Source organism: Sparus aurata, chromosome 8 (assembly GCF_900880675.1).
Source record: "Sparus aurata chromosome 8, fSpaAur1.1, whole genome shotgun sequence".
Taxonomy (NCBI): domain Eukaryota; kingdom Metazoa; phylum Chordata; class Actinopteri; order Spariformes; family Sparidae; genus Sparus; species Sparus aurata.
In genome coordinates, this window is record NC_044194.1 from 26,289,508 (window position 1) to 26,307,179 (window position 17,672).

Here is a 17,672-nt window from a genome sequence, read left to right on the forward strand (position 1 = left end):
GATCATCAATCTTGTCTTCGAAACCAAAGGAGATTTGAGATGTAAATAAAAAGCACTCAGAAATACATTAAAAAAAAGAAGGAAAAAATCACATGTACATACATTTATTACAAATATCACAATCCAGGAAACAACAATTCTTCAATCAGTCACATCTTTGGGAACTCTGGGGCAAAATTCCTTTATAGATGTTTTAAATACAACTCACAACTTATTCCTGAACTTCATCTCCAATTGTGGAGACAACCATATAATTTCTCTCACCTGCATGTATAAGGTGCATGAGGAAATACAAGATATCAAACAGTGAACAGACCAGTCTTTTGTCACACTGAGAGAGGCATGTTATCTTTTAGAAATCATTCCAGTATAGTTCAAATGATTTTACAGACCCTGTTCATGCAATTTGCTGGAGTAGCAACTCAACAATTTGACCCAAATAAATTCTTAATCATCAATTGTTATCATTTAAAATGACATAGATTTTTCTATTTAAATTGTACAACCAGAATTTTTTCTTGTATCAGAATTTCTCTCACATGTTCATTTCAACTCTTGTTACCAATACAAATGTCAGTCAGTCAACCCAGAGATGTTTCAAGTAAAGGACGGACAGAAAAATAGACAGAAAAGATGAGGTTCTTATAAAGATAGAAGGAAGATGAAAAATGGCAGAATGAAAGCAGTGAGATGTGCCATGTTATATAAAGCACAGAGAGGGAAACCACATTTTACTCAGTCTGAGCCCATCAACTGAAAGATACACTTCCAATCTGACAAACTTGTTTGACAAGATCAACTCAGTATACAAGAAGTCCCACTAAGAGTCCTGTGATTTGTAGCAAGTGAAACACAAATGCATTTGTTTCTGTGCTGAAGCTCACACTCTTGGTGATGTTAGTGTGCTGTGGGTAGTTTCTTTGCTAATGTATGTCCAATGCCAAATCAGACTCAAAATGACAGCATCTTAATAATTCGGTCAACTGATAACGGGAAAAATGATTCACTGAAACATTTCACATTTGTTTTAAACAATTTACTTATTGGCTAATACAACACTGTCAATCAACAAAACCAGTTGTACCTTAGCCAAGTCTCTACATCGGTGGTCTCCATTCATAAAACAAAAATTAAATCACATCTTGTGGATTGAAAAAAAGTCGTCTTGATACAGACGCAAGTGTTTGTCACCACAGACAAAATTAAGACATATTTACTTACAATGCCCCTCATGAGCATGGCTCTTGGTGGAGCTGCATTACAAGTTGTTGCCAAATTGTTAGCACCAATCAAGCAATCCCAGATTATTTCAGAAGGAAATAATCCTCCTCAAACATATGCACTTATAATTGGAGAAAAACAAACATGTGATGTAATTTACTGAACTTTCTGTAATTCTAATCCCTGTATCTTTATTTGTTGTGGCTGTTACATACATGACCAAGACTCATGAAATATCAACATCTGAGCAAGACAATAAAGCACAAAAAGCAGCAGGGTCAGCCGTGCTGAAAATCAATTAGTCCTAATACAGATTCAAGTATTTCTGGGTTTTTTTACTGGTCGTAAACCAAGAAAATCTGTCACTAATGTTCTCTGTGGTATAAAATCTGATTTGATTTTTTTTATTTGTTTTTGTAAACCAGATCAGAAAACTGAACCCTAGGACTACTTCTACAAGCTGCCCAAAGGACAGGTGTTGGTACAACCTTGAGAAAAAAATGAAAATGCTACCTCGATAACACTTCTATACCCCAAAACAAGAAAGTGAGCTATATCTCAAATTTATCTGTACCTTGGGTTTAATACTCTCTTTTCTGCTATTCAACCTTCTCAGATCTGCAGACATGTGCATGACAGTGATGGGATTAAATAGTAGTAGCCTCTGGGCTGAAAGCGCAGTGGGATCCTCATATCATAGAAAGGATGTCTGATAACTCTACGCAGGGGCTTGCAGATGAGTTTTGGTCTGTCTGGACAAAATGTTTCTGCTCCTCACTTCTGCGGTTTTTGTTTAAAACACACTGTTGGTAGAAAGTTGACGATCCTTGGCCCAGCTTCTGCAGTGAGTTGTCAGAAGGATACAAAAGAGGAGATAAAGGGAAATAAGGAAAAGCTCCTGGGGATCCAGATGTGATTGAAATTCCCCTCCTCTCATCTCCTCTTGTTGTTGTCTCCACCTCTCCATCGTCGCCTCCTCTTACCAGAAGTTCCGGTTCTGGTATCTTCACAACGCTGTGGCACCTTCCTCGCAGCCTTGTTGGGTGAGAGGGGATTAGAAGAGGAGGAGGAGGAGGCCGTAGGGCTTGTGTGTCTCTCCTTTTTGGACAAGGGGCAGGAAGTGTGTCAGGAGACATGTGCAATGAGTCTGACGCGGTTCTGGATGTCCTGGCGGCACAGCGGGCACGTCTCTAACTGTAAGGCACACTCCATACACATACCACTGGAAAAAGACGGGGGAAAAACATGAAATAATATTTTATTTTTCATTCCCAGAAAATGCTAGACAGAAAATCAGTTTAAGTATCAGTCTGACGTGATTTACTAGAATACGCTCAAACATCTTTGACCAATAGTCTGAATAGTTTGGGATTTTAAAGCATTGTCCGTCCACACCAGACGCACACATACCCATGTCCACAGGGCCGCAGCTCTGTGTCAGCCATGACGTCACAACACAGCGTGCAGCAGTTGTCTCGGATGCTAACTTGCTTTAGTAAGGCCAGACGCCGGTGTCTAGAAAACACACAAAAGCAGATATGTTTCTATTTACAGACATGTATTGTATACATTTCTCCAAAGAGAGCTTCACACTGTAGATCATTATGATGTAGATACAATACACAATACACAATACATGCTTATATTGTACGTAAAAATCTTACGGACATAAAACCCATTTTTAAATGACTAATTAAATAAATTAAGTTTATTAGAGGGCTCTAGACTTTTTAAACTTAGCTGCAATAAGTGACATAGGGGGTGGATTTCATTTTGGGTTTTTTCACTTTCAGAGTACTGTGGATACAGGGTCACAGCCATGGTTTATTTGAAAACCCTGAACTAAGAGAGCCATAACTTGTGTTTAGCACAAGACAGGTCTATTGTATCATAGAACATTAGATTGTACAGGTGATAAAAGACATATTGCACTGTTACAGTCATTTAACTAGTTATTACATTTTAAGAAAAAAGCCTAAAAAGCTGCTTCCATGCTACCAACAAATTAATGAGTGATGAAAATGCTCCATGTATACCCCTAAAGACAAGTCATTTTTGTATCATGCCAAACCTACGTGTTGGATGCTGAGTGAAAACAAATGATTCACGAGTCAGAGGACCGTTGGGTAAAACAACAGATTACACATTCCTTTTCTCCTTTGACAGAGTGCAGAACAGCTTCATGTCTCACCTGGGTAGGATGATCTTTTCACTGGGCAGCAGTGAAGCGAAGTCGTTGAAGGTGCTGAACTTGACAGACGGTGGGTGACGAAAAGGCTTGGCCCCAAAGTTAAACTCACACTGCTGGTAGGACATAAAGCTGGCTGCTGCAAAGAAACCAGACCTGACAGACACAGAGGTGAAGGAAAGACAAGGGGGTCATTTGAGACAAGAAAGAAGCGGGAAGAGTAGAGGAAAGAGTGGAGGAAAGATGGAAAAAGGGAAGGACAGAAAGAGAGAGAGTGAGAGAGGGTATAACTGTTGACACTAGAGAGGGGTGATTTTGTGTGTGGACTTACGTGGCCGAGGAGAAGACCTGTTTCTCTGGCGGCAGCTGATGTCCATTCAAATAGAAGATCATCTGCTTCTTGCTGAGGTCCAACAGGAAGCCGATAGCATCTCCTAAACAGGACATGCACGCAACAGAATAAACTCTTGGCCTGCTATTATTACTATTATCCGTCCATGTGGGAGGTAAACCGGAGCCTAAATGTTGGCAGTGACAGCAGCGTGTGGGTTCTAAAAATCACAAAACACTCCAGAGACACTAAAAACAATAAAGCAGTTTCAAAACAAATGAGTCAGACATTTAAAAGGGAGGTGGTTCCTCTCATCTACTGATCTAACTGTCAACAATTATAACATTTCTTTGAAGTGTGTGTTTCTGTGTGTGTAGAGCATACCCTCCTTCCAGCAGGGGTGAGAGTGAGGTTTACTGCGAGCGTTGTACCAGATGAGCTGCCTGCAGCCATCATACGCACATGAGTATTCATCGTCTCCTATCCCATAACCCTCCTGAAACATACGTATACAAAAAATGCCAAATTGTTCGACTGCAGACAAACAGAATGTGGAAAAGGTGAATATTCAAGACACTGAGGGTGAGTACATGGTTGAGGAACTTGCTGTCCTTGGTGGCCCATCCAATTTGCATCACTCCTGATGTAATGACTGTCACCTCGTAGTACCAAACGCCTGAATCCACGCAGAATGTACAACGGACGCTCTCAAAGGATGAGGCATCACACCGTGCCTGAGGAGGGGAGCAAAATGAGAAAGAAAAGATTCAGAAACTTTCAGATCTTTTACAGACAAGAGTGGCTATTGTTCAGGGGCAGAGACAACGTCTTGTTATTGGAAGGTCGCTGGTCTGCATGTCGAGGTGTCCTTGGGCAAGATACTGAGCCCCAACCAGCTCCTGGTGTGCTGGTTGGCACCTTGTATGGCAGCCACCGCCATCAGTGTATGAATGTATGAATTACTGGAAGTCTTCAGACAAAAGCGTCTGCTAAATGCCCTAAAATTAAAATGTAAATACAAGGCTAAATCAGAGAATTTATCAAAAGCCATACTGTTCCTAAAAGAATCTGCTAGATCCATTAATTCTGCCACATGTGGTTATTCTCACCGTTTGCACACATAGACTAACCTCTAGTCCAGTGGGGGAGATCTTGAGGTACTCGCTGACATCATTGCTGTTGAGCATGGCGTTGATATTGGTGAGGTTGACCTTCTCGTAGGTGAACTGACGACCCTCCTTTAGGACTGCACCACAGAGGGAATATGAAGGTTTTCTTCTGTTACTCATGCAGACAAACACCTCACTAAAGACACTAAAGCATCTGAGGCTACTCACACAGATTGTCAAGGCTCCACTGTGAGCAGAATCCGACCTGCCTCTTAAGATAGTCAGGCTGCTCTGCCCACGACTCGAGTACAGCGAGTCGATTGCTGATACACGACTCAGACACTGTCAGTTTATTCTCACCTAAGGGCAAGAAGATGAGTGTCAAATTAGGCAAACAAATCCCAAAAGTTATCTCTGCCGAAGAATCAGTGAAAGTTAATTCAAAATATGTTTTTGAAAGCCTGTGTGGGAGACACAATGTTATGAGAAAGTTTGTAAGCCAGTTAAAAAAATGCTACTGCCAATAATCCTCTTTACTTATTCATCTGATAAGGCAACTTTCAATCTTATTATGGAATATTTCTTTTTAAGGAAGTCACCAGTTTTCGCCAGTGTCATCATGAATCTTTAACATGTATGGGTCTTTCAAATAAAGTGAGTGAACCTACTGGTCTGGGAGAACTTCTCCAAAGCAATGAGAGCAAACAGCATGACAGTAGGGTGGGCCTCAGAGCTCTGGAGAGGTAATAGAGAGGAGATAGAAAAGAAATGGTCATCAGTTCGTGCTCTCAATCAATTTTTTTAATGCAAACACACAAAAACAACGCACATGGTCTTGCAAAATCATTCCATCTATTGTTAATTCACAGGGGACATGCTTCCATGGACAGATGTTAGTAATGGACAGCCATGTTGCAGTTTCACTACGATCTTGCTTTGCAGAAAGCAGCCATCACTGTCTGCCTTCCAGGACAAACTTTCCTAAGAACATTCGCCTACATATATTTGTTAGCTCAGACTGCCATGTACATTTCATTTTATCTACAAAAAGGGTGTTCCTAACTCACTTAAGTCCTCCTCAACACTTGTAACTACTTCATATTAAAGCACATTTTCAAAGAAAACACTAAAGCGACTTCCCTGAGAAGCAGTTACATTACAGCCCTTTTTTCAGAATGTGTTTTTGTTTGTTTTGTTTGGTGGGTTGGAAACACTTCAATTGCAGTATTGACTTCCTTATAGCTCTGACAAAGCACATCAAAGAGAGTGAGAAGACTGACGAATCAAGTAACCTGAGAAGAAGTGGTGAAAACAGAGACTTCTGCTTCTACAGTTTCTGTTGCTCTCTATATGCTGGACATCAAATGAAGCATGTAGCTGATGTCTAAACTTTTCATTTACACAGACTCTGCGTCTCTTCTTTTCAACCATCACTGCTACTGCCAAGAACCACTGATGGGATACCTAAAACAGCCACGTTACTAGTCGAGTAACCACAATACATCTGCAAATGTTAGACTTTAATATTTACGTATGTGAGGTATGTAAAAATATTGTTCTTGTTCAAACAGTGTGTGTGTGTGTGTGTGTGTGTGTGTGTGTGTGTGTGTGTGTGTGTGTTTGTGTGTGTGTTTGCTCACTAGACTCTCTAGAAGGTACTCAAGGGTTCCAGGGCTTAACAATCCAATACTGGCTGGACCTAAGAAGAGAAAAAGAAAGAGAGACAACAAATGAGAGCTGAACATAAACTGAACACACTGTTTTTCTATCAAACCAAAAGAGTGAATGTAGAAAATGATCAATCATGGAAATAAAATCTCTACATTATGTCCTAAGATGCTGTGTTATTAGGCATTGTGCTGAAATGTCAAGAGCAAAAGAATCGTACAAATAAACTTTCTTCACCTTCTTTCTTTCTATTAGCTTTCACTTGCTTTTTCTGATAATCAGAGGAGCTGCCTCTTGGTGATATATGACTGGTATACTGAGCTAATTTAGTATAATCTGACAATTCAATAAGCCACCAAAATTATCATCAAACAATTTACCACAAGAGCCCTTGCAAGTAGTAGACAACCACACAGACATGTTGTTCCTTGTAATAACTTGCTTGCAACAAGTTAGAATGTCTACAAATTCTTAGCAACAAACATGTAATTGGCAGCAGTAAAGAGCAAGACTATTGACTGGAGGATTAAATTGTGAAAATGCGGACTGTACCAGCCAGTTTCTCTGCCAGGCATCCTAGGACAGCTGTGGTATTTCTGTGTTTAGCAGGGTTCAGAGCATCCTGTCGTGCTACAGCGGAACTCAGACTCAACATGTCTGAGAGTTTCTGGAGAGCATCCTGGAGAGAGGAGACGGAGCAATTAGTCTAATGAAGATCTCACATACACATAAGGTTACAGCGATGTACCGGTTTCAAGGTACACAGTGGTATGAAACCTGACGGTTATCATAACATGTACATTTACATGTGAAAAGACAGAGATGATTCTATGGACAAAGCCCCAGAGTAAGCACACCATATCAAGTAAATACAATTTGCTTCATTAGCAGGGACACAGCATCACTGATGCACCAGAAATCATGATCAGTCAATATCATCCAACAGCTGAGTCGCACTGGCTGCAGGTCAAGTCCAGCCTATACCATTTATATGCTAGATGAGCAGCAGCAGCAGATCAGACGTTCAGATGTAAACATGTCAAAGTTGCCAGCAAAGACAATTACAAGTGCAGTTTAGTCATTTATTTCGTATCTGTGTCATTTTGCTCCATTCCGCTACCTGACTATTACTGTTTTCAAAATCATCATCAGTATGGAAAACAACAACTACTACAGAGTTAGCAACCTACATGCTGAAAATGTCAAGTTATTCTAACACTAATCTGGTTGCCGACGCCATGAACCTAAACAAGCAAGCCACCAGACACTATTTTGCAGAGGTATTGTCACGGAATCCTGGGTTTAGTGCCGTCCAACATGATTGTATTTCTTTTAACCAATCAAAAATAACTCAAAGTGTTTTTCCCCCTATACCAGAATGAGAATTGGTGCAGCCAGACCTGTCTCCACTACTAGGCAGCACCGTAAAAATAGGTCTGGCATGCGACACTATCCTTTTTGTAAACTCTGTTTGTTTGTGTGTGTGTGTGTGTGTGTGTGTGTGTGTGTGTGTGTGTGTGTGTGTGTGTGTGTGTGTGTGTGTGTGTGTGTGTGTGTGTGCGCGTGGGTGTTTGAAGCTTTACAATTTAGATTTTAAACCTGCAATATATGTTTTGCTGGGTGGAGCATCTTTCTGTTGAGTACTGGAAAGAGTACAGAATTCATACTGTTCAGAGTGTCATGGTGTGCCCCTTGTCCTCAGGTTACTTTAGGCAGGAAGCAGGGGGTCCTTACCAGATTGTATTTGTTGAAAGGGAATAAGAGAGGCAGGGTTGGAGAGAAGGGGGGAAAGCATAGGCCAAAAGAAAACAATAAAGGAAAGTTGTCATAAAAGCTGGCTTAGTTCCTTCTCGGAAACCAAGTAAGTTGATTATCTAAGAAAATATTCAATATCAACTGGGGGTTAGTTTACCACAATGAGGATTTATGAGCAGTAATCATTTAACTGTTTACAAAAGTTGGATATCATGTAAAACCTAAAAAAAAAAAAAAATACAAAATCCACAAACTATACACACTTTGCCTGCAGGTGACACTAGTGTTGAAAAGGTACCTGCAGGTGATGACATTAACATGTTTACATCTGCAGGTTCAAACTGCGGTTGCTATTACTTTCCATTGACATCAATCCACATGTGTAGAAGTGGTTCAACAATGACTGCTCCTGAGGAGAAAAAGCAGCCTGCTTCATGGGAACAAGTGACACTGTGATAACGCGTTATGAGCCAATTCTTTCCTGAGTGAAAAGTAGGATTATTTTTATGAGTCATACACAGACACACACACACACACAGACACACACACACACACACACACACCTTGGTGGGCAGGGGGCACTCATCCAAGAGAAGGGTGATCACTGCAGGGCCAAGCGGATCATCCAGTGGTATCACTCGAATCAGAGACTGGACAACCTCTAGCCAACCATCATCTGAGGGAGAAGAGAGGAAAAGACTGATTTGAGACTCTTCACATTTATGACCATTCACTCGTTCTACTACATACATAGAAGATGCCTGACTGCATTATAAATGAAAAATGTCTTACCTACATGCTGTCTTAATTATAAGTAGGGTATCTTTAAGCGCATTTCAAAATATAACTTCCTCCGCAATGAACTATGAAAAAAAAATTTTAAGCAGATGGAAAGATCTTTTTTTTTTTACCTACTGATGAAATGAAAAATACACATATGTGCCAAGAACTTGCTTCAGACTGGGTAATATTTTTGATAACACCCTGTGTGTTGCTTATGTTCTTTCATTAAAATACATTTCTTCATGCAAAAGACAAGAATGACCAACAAAACCAGATGAAAGATAAGTGATCTGCTCTAAAATCACTTTGTGAGACAGGCACCAGGTTTATGAGCATCATGAATACTGAAACAACATTTCCTGTCCATTAGATGACTCAGAACGAACCATCTCTCTGAGACTATCACTTATGAAAGCATCAGCCAACTGGCTGCTGAATAATGTAACATCATAACACATGTCAAACAGAGAGTGACTGGCTGTCTGACTGACTTGCAGCTTGGCTGCCTTTGGGGTTCAGTATCTGCAAGCGAATACTCAGCTTGGCTGTTGTCAAACCACACAACACCACGCCATGTGAGCATCAAACACCATATGTGCATAACACAAGGCCTAAACACAAGAATTCAAAGGCTACACAGACACACAAACACAGCATGGGAGCAGCATTCACCATATGGATAAGAAAGTGCAGACACACACAAAAAACATCAACCGAAGCTTAAAATATGCACAACCACAAATAAAAGTCAGACCTGTTAGTTACTGTCAAACTAAGACAAACAGAAACTCTATTATATTTTATCCACTTACTGCACAAACTAGCAAAAACACACATCTCGAACATACAAAATAAACACAAAATATGAATCCTTCTTGGACGTAGGTCACATGACCAGTTTAGAAATGTAAGTAGCAGCAAGCACATGATGTTTGCATTGTATCCAGTGATTATGGCCCTTCCCCTGGTGATGTTAATGTCCCCACGGGCTGGACCACTGACTGTGTTGCGCTGAGGCAGCAATATTCCTGCAGGATTGGTAAGCAGCAGACAGGTGGTGTGTCCAGCCCTCACCAGTGAAGGTTCCTCCAGACGTGAATAGCCTGTTTTTACACCTCATTATAACATCTTCTTTGGATTTAGGATTTAAATATGTTGGCCCTCAATGTCGTGTTTCTACTTAACAACAGAACACAACACAAACCAAATACATTTACTGCGAGACATTCTTGGAACACTATTTAAACACGATTCAAATATTTGCTCACATCCAGGGCAGAGTAGTTTGCATGAGGTGTCAAAGAAACAATTACGTCAAACTGGAAAAGCTGTCACTAAACAGAGGATAAGGACTGCCACTGTCTGCCACTTACAAAGCTACTGTAATATCACTGCCTCAGCAGTTCTCACAAACAACTAGCTCAGCCCGAGGGGGATGGGACACTGGCAGCATATTCAGAAGAGACCTGTTTAAATTCCTGGGACTCCTCACCAGTCAGTGGAAGGGATCAATCTTGACTCAACATCTGAAGAGTTGTGCACATGACTAAAAGCTAAGCTAGACATGGTTTTGTTGGTTGAGACATCAGTTGCCACTTCTGAGTAGAGCTAATGTTTCTAACTTTTCCTCAGTTAGGAACCTCTGATCCTTTCCATGCAAAACACATGAAACATGCTCTGGCACTTTACTTTACTTTGCTTTGTGTATTCTGTCCCAGCATTTGCTCTGCTACACAGTGCCAATGATTGATTTAAAGTGCGTTCTCATTTTTTCCTTACCCGTCTCTGCCATCTCGTGCAAAGTGATCATGGAGTAAGGGGGCTCTTGGTCACTGAAAAACAGAACAGAGTTTGCACAGAATTAGATAATGGTACGGTTCAGGAGCATTTTTCAAATTTTTTTCACAAACTCTGCTCCATAATTTGTGACACGTGTCCATTTATGAGAGCGTGCTTTACACAAACGGAGGTGGTGCATCAAGGTAAGAGCATTCAACCAGCAAATGCATCTCAAGTGTTTGTGACCCTGTGGTCAATGCATCGACAAATATCAACAAATGACTCATGCCTGTGTGCGTTTCTGTGAACACAGTAATGGCCATGGAAAGTAATGCTGCCCCATGGAAACGTTAAAGCAAGCGTATAATTGTGATGGACTTGGTTCAGTGGGTGTTGTTTTTGAAAATGCTGACATTACTGCTGCTGGTCATGGCTCATCCCAAGCTGAAGAGCGCTTTCATTTTCGCAGTCAACTCCAGGCAGCTTTATCCTCAGATTTCCTAACATAAATAAATTGTACTGTACAGAATTCTGTTTAATTTATAAGTCGAAACCATGAACGAATTCTTGGATGTTGGACATGGGGTTGTATAAATATTCAAAAGACAATGAATCAATCAATCATTCTACAATATCATATAATTTCCAACTAGAGGTTATCAAGGCATCTGGTAGGTTGCTGTATTTTTTCATATTGCACTATAGGTAACAGAAAACGAAAATTATGTAATGTCCGTTTTTCCAATATTGCACAGCCCTGGTGAACAATACATGTCTACCTTCAAACAATACGATCCAGTTATTAGCAAGACAATGATATAGTAATACTTTCGCAAGACAAAATATACAGTACTATGAAGCTCAACCACATTAAGTGGCAAAATGCAGTTGAACACAAATACAAGTCTAAATTTCAAAGCTGTAGTTAGTTCCCTTAAGTCACAGTGAAGTTGGAAAACAAGACTTGAAGTTAGTGCTTAGCATGATGTGTTTAAACACTTTTCCTCTTGCCAAAAGAAGTTCAACTACAGAATTCCAGTGTTTGCAGCGAACCTCTGCTAGCATGCGTGTGTCTTCACTTGCTGAAGACCACTGAATAAATGACTTCTGTCTTGCATGCATAAAGCTGGTATGGATCAATCCCTTTGCAGGATGGACTTTTACATTTACTGGATGATCTCAAGAAATGCAATTTCACACCACATGTAGATAGAAGAGATGCTCTGATGACCAAATTCATGGAAAGGGGGATAAAAATGAAAAACTTAGGCATACTGCGAGGTTGCTGCTTCTGCTGCTATTAGGACAAGACCAACAGCCAGACCTGCCCGTAACTCATGTGGACCTTTGTCAACATTCATACTCGAGTGTGGCACTGTTCAGCAGATAACTCATTCCCAAGAATTGTGCCCACCTTTTTTTTCTCTCTCTGCAAACTTAACTCGTGTTGAGCAAAACCCCAAAGGGCACAGCGGAACGGCTGTTCTCTGAAGACAGTGATAACTGAGTGGAAGATGAAGATAAGGAAGAAAGTGCTTCTACACAGTATCTACACAGGATATAAAATTCTTGCTACATCATTGCAGCAGGTCATCATTAAACCGAGAGAGGAAACACAGTCATTAAGAAACTGGCTAAGGCCTCTTTTAAAGAGTTTGAGGGTACAGGTAAATGACCAAACACCCGCAGCAGCTACTTTAACCACCTCATACCATTTAAGTCACCTCTGTGAAGAATGAGTGAGATTTTTCAACCTGCTGACAGTATATTACCAGTAGACAGAGCTCTATATGGCACTCATTTCCTAATAAAGATAAGTCCCCTTATAAGAACAACGCTGCTATGTTTAAGGCAGGTACATTTGGGGAAAACTGTTTTGTTATTAATGAACTGTCTGCAGTTTTGCATTTTAATATTCATTAAAAGTGAGAGATCCTGGTTTCCTAAGAAAGGACAATAAAATCTGAGTTATCCTTTTTAAACCTTAAGAAAACATTGCACCCTAGGTCAGACTACACAGATTACGTTGGAGGAGGAAAAAGTGTGATTTCTGAAGCCGTTTCATCTCATTGTTGGTGATGTGAAATAAAAATGTCAAAGCGTGACAAAGTGACATGAACACTGATGTTTCTTTTGATGAACTGCAAGGGTTGGTGGCACTGACACTGTCAACCAGACAAGTGTGACCGAGCCCACACAATCAACACTTCACAAAGGCACAGTGTGGAGAGCGTCACTATTAACATTCATGATAGTCTATTGTCTATATATCAGAAACAATACTTCAGTTCTTGTAAATTTGATTCACATAAAAGAGAAAGCAGAAGACCTTTATCATATTTTCTCTGTGGAATTTTAGTAAACACATTTATGAACAGTAAACAAATATTTAAAAAAATGTGTTAATAATGCTATAATGTAGTTGTAGGCAGCTATAAGACAAAATACATGTTATCTTATACAACCATTAAAAGAGGGACTCAAAGTAAAGTGTTGCGGGGATATGTGCATAAAATATTCTACTGTGCTGTTTGTTGCAAAAATAGTGAAAAGACAGAACTTCTGATATCAAAAAGGCGTGACTCTACTTTGTTCTGCTTCAAACATCCTCGTCAAAGTTTGCAGGCCATGTTCTGATAACAGAAAAAACCGTGTGATGCTTCCTCTGAAGACACCGACCTCTCCTTTTTTATTATTCCGCTCCGACTGAGCTCAAGTTTCATGGGCACTTAGTGTAGGATTAGTGATCCTAACATTTCACCACAACTGCTAAAGATGACAAAACTGCAACATTTATTTTAATATATACAGTACATCTCACTGTATGAAAGTGAACTACGGGATCAAGAAGGTCCAAATGTGCCATGGCAGTACATCTGGCAAATATGCTAGTGCATCCCGATTACTTTGTAGCTCTGCAGCTACAGCTAATTACTGTGCTGAGAACATGAACCATTAAATACAATAGTATTTTAGAGTTATAACTTCTTTAACTCAAGATCAGGATGTTTACAGGTCTGATGCTCATACAAACCCTCATAACAAAAAGGTTCAAAATTCACGTTTATTAGCTGCCTGAAACATTGTCAGAAGTCACAACAAACATTACTAAAAGCATATTCATTTCAAATGTTTATTGTCCACTCTCACCCTTCCTCCTCAAACCTTCAGTAACTTTAATTAATATCTAACTTTTACACTTACTTGTCTACAAGTGTCCTGATGACAGCCAACGTGTCCAGCACCAGGCCATCCACATTCTGCTTCTTCCTTCTTGGTTCATGAGGCCCTCGTCCTCGGCGCGGTGGTCTGACTGGGTCCCTTGGCCGACTGCTCCGAGCCTCTCCAGCATCAACACTTGTGGCTGTAGCATGATCCACCCGCCGAGCTTGTCCTCGGGTTGCCCTTGTCGACCCATGGTGATGGTCCTCCAAGTCACTGTCCTCCCGGCACACACAGCTGTTACCCATGGTTCCAGTGCCAGAGACCACAGTGGCAAGGGTCTGCCAGAATGGAGGAAGGGAGTTTGAGGAGGAAAGGAAGAGCAGAACCCGTGCAAGGCTCCTGCAGGCACAGTAAGTGATCCAGGTGGCTACTATCATATCATTTGGAGAGCTTGGTTTGGGGGGATTCTTCTCCCAGTGGACTGGGTTGGATCAGCGTAAATGATCATACTGTTGCCAAGCAGAGATACAGGATTTGTTTTTTCAGAGTAATAATATACGACTAGTTAAAGAGACCAGATGGGGTCAGATGACGCAAGGAGAAATGCTCTGAACATCACAGACAGTCCCAACCTCACGTCCAGGTCTCATCCAAGGCTTGCATAACTGTGGAAGCAACACAAACAAAACAGAAACAATGAAACTCTGCCCCCGAGTTGAGCCTGTCAGAGACGTGTTTATACCATATTCTGCCCAAAGCAAAGATAAACACTAGCTTCAGTGACACGCACCCAATGAGATAAGTGTCAAATCTGGACAAAATTACAGAAGTAAGTGAAAATAGAAAGACAGTCAGCAATAACCATTTAACTGTCCACCTCAAGCGTAGTAGCTACTACACAATATGTAACTGTTTGAATAGAGCTGTGTTGTTAATGAGGACAGTCACAGTCTGTTAAAAATCAGCTCATCGCGCACTGACTTATTGAGATATTTAGTACTGTTGACATATCAGGAGCTTTTCAGTTAGCTGGCTAACAAGCTAGCCACCCACTAAGCAAGCATTACAACATTAGCATTTCCAAATGAAAACCAAGTCTCACAAACTCGCTCTTATCATTTCGTAAGTGAGCTATAATGGCTCGGTTTTTACCTAAGCGCATACTTACGTGCTATTTCTTTAACAACAGCAGTATTCAGACGCAGTTGAGCCAGACCGAAGTAGTTAACAAAACAGACAGACGCCTAGCTAGCAGTGTAGTGTTGTAGCTAACCAGCTATATGTTAGCCCGGTTAGCAGCTCCTTTGATCCTACTGTCAAACTACACAAGTTAGCTAACGTGAGAAGGAACGAACTACGCGTGGTACTCAAACACCAACGGAGTAATGGAGTCACATACAAGACCCGTCTATATTCCGCAACAGACCTTTTTTGAAGTCGAACAGCACATACATATGACGGCAAGCTAACACATTTTAACGACGCTACACCGCTAGCCGCTTGCTAAGTTCCGTAGCGTTGGCAGCTAAAAAAGGTTGCCCATCAGCTGTGGCTGTGGAGGCGCGGCTGAAGAAGGAGGGAGGAGGATTTCTGTGAAATACAACGTCAACATACGGTAAAAACTGTGTTTTCCTTTTTTTCATATATATATATATAACATCTTTCTTCCTCTCTTTCTGATATTACCCATGGTGTATTGTGAACACTACTTAAGCTATTGGAAAATCATTGTTTTGTGTATTTCTGCAACGTGTATGTGTTGGTTTATGACAGAGCAAGACAGTAAGAAGCTGGAATAAAAGCAACAAGTTTCAACGGTGAAATTACATCGCGTGAAATATCGACGTAAGCTGCGCAGAGCTACATTCGACTACAGTACCATCACGAACACGTCAAACAAGTGTGCTTTTACAATTGTTTATTTAAAATGTATTTATAGAGAGAGAATGCCAGCCAAGCCAAAAGGCGACTACATACCCTGAAGCCAATCTTTCCCACGGTACGTGAACGCAATCACAGAGGAACAACAGGATTTTCAAAACAAAAACATCTCAGTATGACTGTTTGTATAAAATGATGCACAAGACAAAGTATAATATTTCCTTTAAAATAATACCTATAGCATGCATGGTGTCACAAAATTTATAATTTGATTCGATAGTGTATATCCAAATTATAGTCACACTTATGTGCTTGAATAATAATGGGATACCATCTTTTTTTATATAATAACTTTACGGATACTTCAGATCAGGAGATTCAGTTTCTCATGTGTATCTGCAATGTGCCACACCAATGAAGGTAAAAAAAAATGCTTTGAGAATCAGCGTGTTTTTCATCCAACAGCAAACTTTTATCATTTACATAAATCTTTTGTCTTTAGGTGAGGGTATAAGGCCAATACAACAGAGAGGGACTGAAGGTGGCTGCGGGACTCCATCCATACGGCAGGGTCCAGGTCCATGTTTCAGAGTACAATCCATTGAAGTCATTCTAAAAGTCCTTCTTGACATGTCTGACCCAGTTTGATGTCTCAGGATTTGATCATCTGAACTCATAGTCACATATGTGAAGGTATATGAGTACTATCATTTCTTAAAAGACATATTTGGGTTATCCATAATATCCAGTGTAACAAATGCAACAGACCAGAGCAAAATAAAATCTGGGTCATTCTGTCCCTACAGGTATGTTGGGTTTAGAAAGCGGCTGAAGTCCAAACAAAAAAATATCTTGAAGCTTTGGCAATGAAAGGCCTCAAAATTCTTAATACACTACTGAGGAAAGTTGTGCATTCATTGCATGGGTATTATTTTCTATTTACACTATTTTATTTAGAGTGGTCCATACTATATTCAGACTTGACATGAATTAAATGTCATAGAACCGGTGGTCTTACATTAGATCAACCAGGCATTTAGACAGTATGCTGTAAATTGGGACAGTCATACACCCTGCTCCGATCTAGGGCTGTATTGAAGGTGTTGTCACAATACATCCCACTCTTGCTGAGTTCTTCAGTGAATCTTTGTGATTTAGGGTGAAAGGTACATGGTGAGCTTTCAAAGGTTGGAGGGAGAAGACCGTAGGCACTGGAAGTGGTCCTGTACAATGGATTCTGGGGCTTTGCCCTCCGGGGTAGTCGTACATCTTTAACTTCTGGAGTCATCATGCAGGAGAAAACTGGGTTTCCAGGGTTGGCGCATGTTTTTCCATTTTCTAATGGCTGTTCTTGAGAGGCTGACATCTTTGTAGTGACTATAAAAAGAAACTGAAATCAGAATTCACAAACATTTGTTTAATACAAGATTACACAAAATCACATTTTGGTAGATGTCCCGAGAAAAACTGAGTGAGGCAGAGGTTCTCTCTCATTTTATTAACCCCATTAACACGTAAAAAACAAAAGTAAGATTCACAAGCACATTTGAGACAAGGATATATTTTCCAGTTTGAAACTCAATATAAAGTTTAGATAGATCGTTTTAATTAAGTATCTTTTCAAAATTATTCAACAAAAGACAACTACCGGGATATTTTACGTCTGTAGATGCTACGTGAGTGAAATTGTGGCAAGCGACGTTAGTTAAGCTAGTTAAGCTAATTATCGGCTGGATAACCTGTTAAAGAAACACCAACAAGTGGCGTTCGATCTCCAAATGTTCTGTTTCAT

The 17,672-nt window shown here is 40.4% G+C and overlaps 1 protein-coding gene and 1 long non-coding RNA gene across 3 annotated transcripts; one reads left to right on the top strand and one right to left on the bottom strand.

Annotated features, from left to right (window-relative positions):
* Positions 1 to 88: 88 nt before the first annotated feature.
* On the bottom strand, positions 89 to 16,391 carry rspry1 (ring finger and SPRY domain containing 1). 2 transcript variants are annotated; one of them, XM_030425615.1, is made up of 15 exons: positions 15,977 to 16,391; positions 14,039 to 14,664; positions 10,835 to 10,887; positions 8,836 to 8,948; positions 7,070 to 7,196; positions 6,490 to 6,548; positions 5,518 to 5,584; positions 5,078 to 5,209; positions 4,871 to 4,986; positions 4,331 to 4,474; positions 4,125 to 4,236; positions 3,741 to 3,843; positions 3,413 to 3,565; positions 2,632 to 2,736; positions 89 to 2,443 (listed from the first exon to the last, which is right to left on the bottom strand). In XM_030425615.1, exons 2-15 carry the CDS (start codon positions 14,434 to 14,436, stop codon positions 2,347 to 2,349), a joined length of 1,779 nt encoding a protein of 592 aa, XP_030281475.1. In that variant the 5' UTR covers positions 14,437 to 14,664; positions 15,977 to 16,391; the 3' UTR covers positions 89 to 2,346. The 2 variants fall into 2 exon arrangements, with proteins under 2 accessions (XP_030281475.1, XP_030281473.1); XM_030425613.1 differs by lacking the exon at positions 15,977 to 16,391 and adding an exon at positions 15,168 to 15,442.
* Positions 15,339 to 16,561, top strand: LOC115586503 (uncharacterized). Its single transcript, XR_003984884.1, has 4 exons — positions 15,339 to 15,614; positions 15,773 to 15,844; positions 15,939 to 15,998; positions 16,383 to 16,561. It is a non-coding gene; the product is annotated as an uncharacterized LOC115586503 (long non-coding RNA).
* The last annotated feature ends 1,111 nt before the right edge of the window (positions 16,562 to 17,672 follow it).

Excerpts from the sequence above, each read along its gene's own strand:
- rspry1 (XM_030425615.1), bottom strand. The coding sequence starts at position 14,436 with ATGATAGTAGCCACCTGGATCACTTACTGTGCCTGCAGGAGCCTTGCA. Across the intron at positions 8,949-10,834 it reads GCACGAGATGGCAGAGACGG|ATGATGGTTGGCTAGAGGTT; the intron begins GTAAGGAAAAAA and ends CTTCTCCCTCAG. Across the intron at positions 2,444-2,631 it reads CTGCGGCCCTGTGGACATGG|TGGTATGTGTATGGAGTGTG; the intron begins GTATGTGTGCGT and ends GTCTTTTTCCAG.